Below are 11,369 nucleotides of genomic sequence, written 5' to 3'. Positions count from 1 at the left end.
GTAATTGCCTCTAAGCTGACGTTGTTATCCCATAATGTTCAGGGTCTTAACTCTACTGTTAAACGATCTAAAGCATTCCACTACTATAACTCTCTAAATGTTGATATTTTAGCCCTACAGGAAACCCATTTCTCCAATAATTCGGTTCCCAAATATCTTCCTAAAAATTACCCGCTGTTTTATAATGCTACCTCTGACAAAAAGAAATGTGGAGTTCTCCTGTGTTTTCGGAAGAGTTTGAATTTCTCACCTCTAGAGGTCTTTAGGGATCTGGGTGGTAGGTTTTTAGTAGTGATTGGGTATGTTGGGTTGCATGTGATCACTGTAGTATCTTACAATGCGCCCAATGAGGGTCAAGTGGGGTTTTTTTATGCTCTCTTGGAGGAAATTTGGCCTAAAGTAAGGGGTTCCTTGGTTTTGCTGGGGGACTCCAATCTGGCTTTTGATCATATATTGGATAAATCTAAACTAGGCAGATATAGGGATCCTCCAAAAAAAAGCCACAACCTCTCACTTTTGCTGAGAAAGTATGACTTAGTAGATGGCTGGCGGGAGATGAACCCATCGGTTAGAGACTACACCTATTTCTCGGCGGCCCATGATCAGTACTCACGTATAGACCATGGCTTCATTCAGTCCCATATGCTCCCCAACTTACTTGGAGCTCGAATTTTGTCGACTCCGTGGTCAGACCATGATCCCCTGGCCTTATACCTGAGGGGCTTTAGCAGACCGCAACCCGGGTTTAGGTGGAGATTTAACGAGAGCTTTATTTCTGATGACATGGCAAAGGGAGAAATAGATTCTCTGTTGAGCAACTACTTTCAGCTTAATGTAGCGAATGATACATCTCCAGCCATAAACTGGGAGGCTCATAAAGCCTACATCAGGAGTGAGTTGATTAAAATAGGAGCGACACGCAAACGAGCCCACAATAAACTGATAGATACCAGCCTCCAGGATTATCATAAATTACAACTGCAACATAAAATGACTCCACACGTAGTCCTAAAGCCCATCTAGAGGCGAAACGCACTGAACTTAATTTGTTACTAACTACTAGAGCAGAAAAGTCATTTTTTCTTTGGAGTGACAAACTGGGAGGTCTTTTGGTCAATAAGCTTAACCCCAAGACTCATGCTCTTCCTAAAATTAAGACTAAGGGTGGTAGGCTATCACAAAATCCGGAAAAGATTCTCGCAGCTTTTGAAGACTTTTACAGTCGTTTATATGGAGCTGCTGATTCAATTAGCACATTGGAAATGGAGAGGTTTCTTGACCAACTTGACCTCCCTAAATTACAGCCTAAACATAAGGCGTTCTTGGACAAACCTTTCACAGTGGAGGAGTTGCAGGGGATCATGGGTCTTATCAAAGTGGGCAGCTCACCTGGCCCGGATGGTTTCTCCAACCTGTATTACAAGACGTTTAGTCCTGTACTGGCTCCACACATGGTGGCATATTTTAACTATCTACAGGAGGGGAACGCCCTGGTGGGGGATGCCAATAGGGCATTTATTAGTGTGATCCCTAAAGGAAGGATGAATCGGAAGTGGCTAACTATAGACCTATATCCCTGATCAATTGTGATTTGAAAATTATGACGAAGATTATGTCGCTTAAATTGAGCTCCTTTTTGGGAGCTTATGTTCATCCGGACCAGGTGGGCTTTATGCTACATAGGCAGGCACCAGACCAAACGAGGAGGGCTATTGATCTTATATCGGTAGTAAACTCAGACTGGGACGGGGGCCCGTCACGTCAAGCCATGTTGCTTTCCCTTGACCTCCAAAAAGCATTTGACAGTATATCTTGGAGATATTTGTTTCAGGTGCTCCTTAAAATGGGCTTTGGTACTTACTTTACTAATCTTCTCTTGGCTCTATACAATTCGCCTGAAGCCAGGATATCACTAGGGGGATTCTTATCATCGGCTATTCAAATTAAGAGGGGGACGAGGCAGGGTTGTCCCCTCTCTCCACTTTTGTTTGCCCTAGCAATTGAACCTTTGGCGATAGCATTACGGGCAGATCCTAATGTTCAGGGTATTAAATGTGGCCAGACGGAACACAAATGTGCACTTTTTGCTGACGACATCCTTATGTTTATCACCTCCCCAATTACGACCTTGCCGAACTTAATGAAAATTCTTGACGAATTTGCATTATGCTCTGGTCTGATGGTTAATAAAACCAAGTCTCAGGCTCTTAATATAAATCTCCCTACTGAGACGCTGTTAGTGCTCCAGGGGAATTTTGACTTTATCTGGCATAAAGACTCCATCCAATATTTGGGTATCCAGCTGACCCCTGCCTACAATAGTCTTTACAGGTGTAATTATGGCCCACTGCTTAAGAAAGTATATGCGGACATCCAGAGGTGGTCTTTGTCTCCACCATCGTGGCTGGGAAGGATTGCGGCCGTTAAAATGAATCTACTGCCTAGATTGCTCTATTTATTTTGTACGCTCCCGATACAGGTGCCTATGAAAGAGATTGCACTTCTTCAATCTAGATTACTGCAATTTATTTGGGCGGGGAAGAAAGCCAGATTTCATAAAGATACGTTGTTAGCCCCTAAGCGCATGGGAGGGCTGGGAGCCCCACATCTGAAATACTACTATGTAGCTGTGCAAGTGGCACAGTTCTCATTGAGTTCTTTGCAGGGTGCTAGACCCCAATGGGTGGAGATTGAGAACCAGGATTGTTTTTGGGTTCCATAGATTCCCTCATGTGGCGGAGAAAAAACACTAGAGGTCATGTAAAGTGCCCGGCCCTATCTCACTCTATCCAGATATGGGACAAATTTAGTCACCACCCAAAGCTTTCCTCTCTTCATAAACCTTTGACCCCTCTATGGCTTAATCCGGACTTCCCGCCGGGACTAAACCCAGCGAATTTTCATTGGTGGATCTCTAAAGGCTTTAGACAAATTAAAGACATGATAGATGTACGAGCAGTATTTACATGGGAACACTTATCTACTCAATTTGACATTCCTGCCACAGAATATTTTCATTATAGACAATTGTATTCCTTTATCAACCGGATAATCAGAGACGCTCCAAGGCCCATGTGCTCCTCGCCCTTTGAAAGCACTTGTTCCTCCATAGCCAACACAAAGGGGCAAATCTCTGTTGTCTACTCGGTTCTAATTGACCAGAATAGAAAACTGAGATATATGAGGGAATGGGAGGGTGAATAGGGTATCACGTGGGACTTGGAGGAATGGCAGGACATGATTTTCGCCCTTTCTAAAATATCTCTCAACTCTGCGGTGGTGGAGGCTAATTACAAAGTGGCTCTTAGATGGTATCTCACGCCGGCTAGATTGGCAAGGATGTTCCTTTCAGTTTCTCCTTTGTGTTTTCGAGGATGCAGAGACCAGGGCTCCATGATTATTTAGCAAGCTTGACACAACCTTGCCGAAACCCACTCAGAAATTGATTAGATTGTTACTAGTGGCGAGTAGAATTGTGTTAGCTAAAGCATGGAACTCCCCCACGATTCCCTTAGACCCCATAGTATCCAAGTTGAACTGGATCATGGTGAATGACAGACTCACTCACACTTTAAAGAATTCCCTAGATAAATTTGAGGATGTCTGGGAACCATGGATTTCCTTCAATTGATTATAGTTTTTGGTCCAGGGAATTCATTTTGGAACATGGGTTTTAATTAAGTTCCTCTACTACTTCCTCTACCCTCTCTTTCCCACTCCCCTGTTGTATTTACCCTATTTTTTTGGTTCCCCTCCCCCTCCTCCTTCTGTGTCCCCCCCATGTCCATTATATGTTAAGCGTTATGGTCAGAGTGCGGGAAGCAATCTTGTACTTCCCAGTTGCAACCCTGCCCGGAATAGAGCCTTTTTTTTTATGACTCTTCTTCTTTTTTTTTTTCTTTCTCTTTTTTGGTCTCACATATTGCTCCAGGTAAGGGAGGATAACAGGGTTTGTTTATCACAAGTGCTGCTTGTAAGGCTCTGTTTGTTGGCATTTATACTGACCATATTTTGGTTTTCATTGGTTCTTGTCTATGTTTTTTTTGTGTTAATGTTATGTTCTGAAAATTTTAATAAAATTATTGAAATACAAAAAAAGAGAACAAGTAAACATAATAAAGGAACACAAAATTAATGTCAGAACAGCATGTACATAATACCCAGAAGCAAGTAAAAGGAGGCCAGAATTAGGAACCAAGAAGCTTTCAGTTATTTGATGTTCAGTGCCTCACACAAAATTTTTAAATATTGAGTCTAACACAAGTAGCAATTTATTCAACAATTATTGTACAGAAATGTGCACAATCTGCTATATTTGTTCTTTCCGTGTACTTTCTAGACCCTTGGAACAAGGTATTAGAGGTTAATGATGAGTTTTATAAAGGTAAATATCACTGGTAAGCTGTACAAAAAAATTAAGTTTCACCATACAACTTTTAGCTTATTAATATATTACATTTTTTTTGATCTTCAATCTTTTACATATTAGATTATAGATAATAAAGAAAACCTGAACTGTCAAAGCATGGAGAATGGCATTGTTGTCTTCTAAAAATGCAAGTTACCAGACTGACTTTTCTGACCTGATTTAGGCAGACCTTACCAAGAATGTGTACTTTACTTTGTAGCTTTACTAAATTCTTTTACTACTAGATGGAAAAGTCATTCACATCACAGAAAAGTCAATATCTACACTTTAGTACACCCACCTGTTCTGCACAGTGATCAGTCTGGCTTTACGGTCTGAGCATGACTTGATGGCTTCATTGTACGTCACCTGGTCATCACTTAACCAGTAGCAAGAGGGACTGTGCCAACTCCAGCCCTAGGAAAATTGGAAATATTGTTCAAACTATTTGGTATATAATGTTACCAAAATAAAATATAAGAAGTAATCTGCTTTTTGGCAGACATAAGGGGATAATAAAAATATATTGTTCTTTCAGTCCATTGTGTCCTGCCAGTGATTTCCACTAGATGGTGACAACTGTCTACTCAACACAACTGTGCCAGAGGTACATTTTGACTATTAAACTTGTTTTAATGTATGATCTGCTACCGTAACAAACAAGCATTCATTTTCTGTCTGATTGTGTCCTAATTTAATCTTAAAAGCTCATTAATAAAGCACACAAGTAATTTACTGGGTGGGTGGATGGATGTTGGATACGAACATAATTGTTTTGGGGGAAATAAACCAGATGTGCTGTTTAGGTAATATGGAGAATTGGAGAACATGGACAGAAAAAAAAAAAACATTAGTAATGATTCTCACAGGAATTTTCCACTAAGTCCGCAGCTCACTAACTTATTCTGTACTTAGCACTTTTGGGCACAAAGCATGAGGGTGCCTTCCAGAGATACAACTGTTCCTTATTTAAGATGCCAATGTCAATACTCATTAACAATGTGTTGGTTGATTGACTGAACACTGAACACTGTAACGTAATGTGCAGTGTCAAGCAAGTTCATCACTAAAGCACCGTGCCAATGACTATAAACACCTTCACCCACCAGAGTCTTAATAAGGAACATACACTTGCCGCTTATCCACCCACAATCTACTATGAGACCATCCCTTAAAGGTACACTTTAGTCAAGCATGAAAATGTGGCATTGTAAGTAAAAGGCCATCTTTTATTAAATCTGCTAAGTTATACGTTAATATTTATAAGGGAACTACAGATCCCAGCATACCCTACCTTTTGGCACCCATGATTGTCTTCAGAAGTCCCTTGTGTGACTATTCCAGGTTTTTTACATATTGATGGCAAGGTCTGGTTGCATGGACTGTCATTCCATTTCCCCTCCTATAGGAAAGATATTCAATTAACAGACAATACTCTAAAACGCATGCCTTTATCCGTAACTCCTCTGTATTGGAAGATTTGTGTGTGAGCTTTTTTAAAGGATATCTACATTTTTGGAATTATAGTACATGTTTATTTTTTATTTAAGTTAGGTAAAAGAAAAGTCAGCTATCCGAACCAGGCAAAAAGCAGATTCTTGGCTGCCATGCTGTTCCAATACATCAGCATAACATACTGAAGGCATTGAATCAGCATGGCAGCCAAGGAGAATTTTTTTAATGTGAAGTTGTATCTGAGTTAGCAAACTAACTATTAGCATTGGAAGCATCTATAACAAATGGCAAAAATGTGTAGTAAGTAAAACATAGTTTATTTTGGTGACCAAATCGATGAAATCTCTGTGCTGTTCCTGTTCATTTATTTTACTTTATTGAAAATGTAAAAGGACTATCTGGAACAAGCAAAGGTTGGTGGGAACATCTAAAATATTCATTAATCGTCCAAGGGAGATCTTACAGTTGAAGTACCGAAAATGCTGGAATAAGACTGGAACTCACCAGGCTCTACCTATAAGTTATATATCATTTTTCGGAAAACTGACCTTTTAAGAAACTTTGGACCTAAATAAATGCGTTTATGAGAGAAGTTGTGGTAAATCTTAATATCCATTTTATAGAAAATTAACTGCCACAGTTATAAACCATATACATTAATTAGATGTCATTGTGCTTAGGTCTAACCAGTCAAATAAAAACTAATAGTTCATGACTTACCGGCCCCCAGATAGTTACACAATCCTCCATGCTGTCCCTAAAGTTGTTGGGTTCAAAGGGATGCCAAGATGTAAAGGTAACTGCAGTGCCATCAGTCCATTCAAAGCTCATTTGACGCTTGATGTCATTGAGACCAATCCACAACTCTTCCACATCTAGAGGAATATAAAGTAAATATTCTGCAAAGATCGCAACAACCTTTTTGGTGTTTATGAAATCTATGTTAAGGTTAGGAAATAGCTAAGCAGACTGCAATAAATGTCTTGGGCAGGCTAAACGTTCCCAGGGTAACTGTTCCACCTGGGGTAGCTGCTAAGAAGGATGTACACCATAGAACCATTTACACCACAGATTTAATAAGAAACTTTGGTCCTACCCATGGACACTGCAAACAGCTTCTTGAATCTCTTTGTTATTCAAAATTAAACTGGGTAATTGAGAAACATTGCATATGAAACTAGTCCAGTTTTCCTTTATTGGGGCATTTTTTTATTGTGTTTTTGAAGAAGATTAAAGCATTACAGTTTGTATATGTCTACTTTCTGAAAAGCTGAGACATTTCTATAGGTAGCATAATGCTTTATAAAAATGTTGCTCCTCGCCCCCAGGCTGGCCGCTGTCTCTAAAATTCTACAGAATGCAGAGTCAGGGATTCTCCAATGTAAAGAACAGATGACTGAAAGAACCCCAGTGAGGCTGAAGCTAGTCTTTCCAGACTGTTTGTGTTTGACAATCTGCTGAATTGATTACACAGGAACTTGTTTGTGTCCTAAGGGGATTCTAAAATCTTTCACATATGCAAATGCTATCTCCTGTTAAATGTAGTAATACATGATTCACCCCACCACATCACAATAGTTAGGAGAGAACTGGCTATTTCTGGCAAAGAGTAATATAAGAACTGGGTCATCTGATTGAGAAACAGTCTCTCATCTACTACAGCAGTGAATCATTGGACAGGCACAGTTGTAACATATGCCATTGGTTCTGTAGTTTCATACTTCTTACTTCATACATTCTTTCACAAAACTATACATTGTAACCATGCAGTGTTTTGTGACCAAAGTATGCTGCAAATACCATTGGAGGTCTTGTTACTGTTTCTTAGTGTAAAGACACATGTGGCCCAAGATTCATTCAATTTTTTCATATGATAAGAATAACTCCTAATCTCACCTTGTTTAATCTGCTTAGTAATGAATTCTAGCTCCAGCAGACTATGAACACTCGCTAGGTTTCCCTCGCCCCGTAAACACGCCTTCATAGCATCCTGCCAGCTCTTCTTCTCATTGTTTAGACGGTAGCAGTTAGTGCCGTAACTCTGCCATCCAGGATCACACTGTACAATGATATCTGGTTCTATGGGTTCTGTTGAGAACAGTAGAAAACAAAATGTAAGAAGTTTAATAAAATCATCTGCGTGTAGCCAAAGGTGTATTTAAAGAGGGTCTAGGTATTTTTAAGAGTATTTTTAGTGGATAAAGTTAATTATGGCCCAACATTTAACAAATTTGAAGAATGGGTTTTTGACCAATTAGGTTCTATATTAATTATTAATCAACCTGAGTATTTAAAACAGGCCAGCATAGTAGAGTTAATGACCCTATTGCCTACTTCCTATCTGATTAGGCAAGAATGTACAGCCACGGCTACTGACATTTGTCATCAGTTACACACGTCAATAAAAGAAATATGCCTTTCTTGCTGAGCATATCTGGTCAAATTAAACAAATGCATATTTAATTTCTGCAATATATGCATGTTTCACCCCATTGTTTTAATTCTGTAGAAATATAACTTAATTACAAGTTTTTATTTTGATATAACTTGCTGGAGACCCAGTATGTTCCTAATATCCCATAGAAAGCTGACAACACAGTGCCACTTTTGTACTGAAATCCAAATTATTGTCAACCAGCCTAAACAGAATACCCCCTACCTATGTTATGGCGATGAGCAGATAATGTTCTGAGAATGTGCTACATACTTACCTACAGGAGGAAGACTTTTTTTGGAGCTTTTCTTACATACGTAGGGTAGGGCATTATAGCAGTTACGGTTCTGCCAGGCACCCAAAGACTCTGTCCGAATTACTGCACAATTTTCTTCTTCTGAGTTGCCTGGCTGATCTAGGACATAATGGAAAAAGTGGAGCGTAAGAGCAACGGAAAATGGAGGATATAGATAGGTATTCAGTCAGGCAATGGTACATCGTTATATTTTCTGATATAATATAGGAAATAGAGGTGTCTTTTTAATGTTGACAACATACATTATTATTTAACTTTTGGTTGCATTATTTTTATGTTTACCTGTCTAACTGTAGAAATATATACAGTATTTGCTGCCCATCAAGCATATGTTTTTTGAATTCTTGAGAGTGCTGGACCTTCATAAATTCGCTAACAATGTTTACATGCTACTGGAATTATATTTGCATACACTGAATGCAATAAGTAATGGAAATGAAAGCAGAATGTCAAGGCATTTCATGCATGTGACTTATATTTCAAAGGTTGTATGTCTTTTCAAAGTATGCCAAGTAACACAGTATTGGTTTTGGCATTGTGATAAACCCATGTGAGACCTGCATTGAAAACTTGCACAAGTTAACTACCGGTAGTAAGCCAGCAGTAAATTATTACTACTAGCCACTTTGATCCTTTTGTATGTTCCTGCCCAGCACAAATATTGCATGGTTTATTTTCTTATTTGTGGATCCTTTTTTCTGCCTAATCATTTTAAGTTGTCTGTCTCTTACTGGAATTTTTAGCCAGCCTAAATGTGCATAGAGACAGATGAGATATGGGACTATAATCCACTTTTTTGAGCTGCTGGGAACACAGCCTCGAGTGTGGTAACAATTTCCCATGAGGCTGGAACTTTAAGTTTTTTTTTTTTTCATGCTTGTGTGTTCTTCAGATTCTTTTTTCCCCTCAACGTACCAGTAGAATAACTTGGTTCTAGTAGAATTCCTACACAAAGTCCTTCCTAATATGTGTCTTTTAGAAGTATGGGGGTAACGTTATGTCTTTAAGCTCCTCCAAAAGAGAGGTGAATGGTCTGTGTAATCTGTGCAGAGTCAATGTTGGTCCTCTGTAAATGAACAAATAAAAATAAATTCCATGCATAATCTATTCTTTACATACCATTTTCCCAGTTCAGGTATTTTAATGGAGAGCCATCTGACCACTGCCAGCCACCATTAACATTAAGATCATTTAGTCCAATCCATAAGGTTGAGCTATACCCAGTCAGAAGCCCTATGAGAAAATGAAGAAAAAAATATAAGTGATATATGTCATACCCATTAATCAATAGCATGTTAAACTAACCCAGTGAGCTAAAGTCACATGATGTATAAAAAATCCATGGGAAAGTTTGGCACCGTCTGATTTCAGTTGGTTAGGGTCAAGTGAGGTATGATTTCTGTTTGGTAGCCATGGCTTTTTTTAGAATGATAAAACTTTTACCAGGTTTGAGCTTTCAAAATGTTTCATTTATTGACCTTACCATTTATGTATGTCTGTTCATGTATCTCATTGATGCTGAGGAGGTTGGCATCTTGCTGAAGGCAACTGGTCCAAGCCTCACCCCATGACAGTGCCGACTGGAAATTAAACTGGTAGCAGCTGTGGGTTAGTGGATCCTTGTCCCAGAAAGTCTCACAGTCTGCACCTAAAACATAATAATGGGAAAAATAGAATGAAGCCATTTTGAGAAGAATGTTTATGGCCCACTTAACAAGCTGCTTGCCACTGTAAGAATTAAAAATGCTTGTTATTTTCTAACTTCTTATAGATGTCGTAAACATATGCTAACCAGTTATCTTAAATATATGCTTAAATTGGTTTTGTTAAGTATAAATGAGGCTTTTTTGGTACTATTCTAATACATACTCGGTTCTGTAATTAAAATTACTAGTAATTCCCACATACTATTAATTTCAATACATTTTTATGAAACAAAAAAAGTTTAACAAAGAACTTATAAATTACAAACAAGGGTAAATCAATTACATCCCATTTACAGATTGACACGGAGAGACCTGTTAACTAACAATGTGATGCTAATCTGCATATACAACTCTTCTTACTTTTTACAGGGCAGAAACCCCACTTTTCATCTTTGCCATAGTCAACAGTGGTTGCACACCAAAGATGGCCATCCTCTCGCCCCGTGCTTGTGCAGGAATAGAACCACTGGTTGTCATACTTGAAAGGTATAGCACAGGGGCGCCCATTGGAGTTTCCTTGTATAGTGTAAATATCTGCACAGAAAAAGGCAGTAAAAAGTTAATAAAGGATACTGGAATATACCCTATTAAATAATACAGCAAACAAACCCTTACAAAAGGGTAAGTCTGTACATCTAACCACAATGAATATTGCAATTTTAGGAGGTCATTGGTGAGCTGCTTTAAATACTAGTTAAATTTCATCATTGGTCTTATACCACTTATCTTACAGGGCTATAATAGAGCTAACATTTATCTTTGCAACTGTACTTTGCAGGTGTTGTTTATTAAATAATATGAAATACCAGGATAGCATAAAACCAGCATTCTGTCTTCTTATGGGGGACATGTTGCCAGTAAAGCACTTAATCTGCATGTAATTGAATTCGTCAGTAACCATGCAAAATGGAATAACAGTGCTGAGTGGACAGGGGTAAGAGCCAGCTAACCAAAGTGTTTGGAAAATTCTTCTGTTACCCAACATCGTGTGTGGTATACTTATTTGTGCCAGTTACATATTCTATCATAATAATAAATGTGTTTGAATAC

The 11,369-nt window shown here is 38.7% G+C and overlaps 1 protein-coding gene across 2 annotated transcripts in view; it reads right to left on the bottom strand.

Moving 5' to 3' along the window:
• The window catches only part of MRC2 (mannose receptor C-type 2), a 50,524-nt gene that overhangs the window by 24,275 nt on the left and 14,880 nt on the right, over positions 1-11,369 (bottom strand). For both annotated transcript variants that reach the window (XM_072414603.1, XM_072414604.1), the window contains 8 exons: positions 10,680-10,853; positions 10,097-10,261; positions 9,733-9,846; positions 8,575-8,712; positions 7,760-7,951; positions 6,584-6,738; positions 5,703-5,810; positions 4,710-4,825 (listed from right to left, as the gene is read on the bottom strand). In XM_072414603.1, the coding sequence (XP_072270704.1) occupies positions 4,710-4,825; positions 5,703-5,810; positions 6,584-6,738; positions 7,760-7,951; positions 8,575-8,712; positions 9,733-9,846; positions 10,097-10,261; positions 10,680-10,853 (1,162 nt within the window). The remainder of the gene's footprint in view (positions 1-4,709; positions 4,826-5,702; positions 5,811-6,583; positions 6,739-7,759; positions 7,952-8,574; positions 8,713-9,732; positions 9,847-10,096; positions 10,262-10,679; positions 10,854-11,369) is intronic.

This window comes from Pyxicephalus adspersus, chromosome 6, assembly GCF_032062135.1.
Source record: "Pyxicephalus adspersus chromosome 6, UCB_Pads_2.0, whole genome shotgun sequence".
Lineage (NCBI taxonomy): Eukaryota > Metazoa > Chordata > Amphibia > Anura > Pyxicephalidae > Pyxicephalus > Pyxicephalus adspersus.
This window is presented reverse-complemented; position numbering and strand designations above follow the sequence as displayed.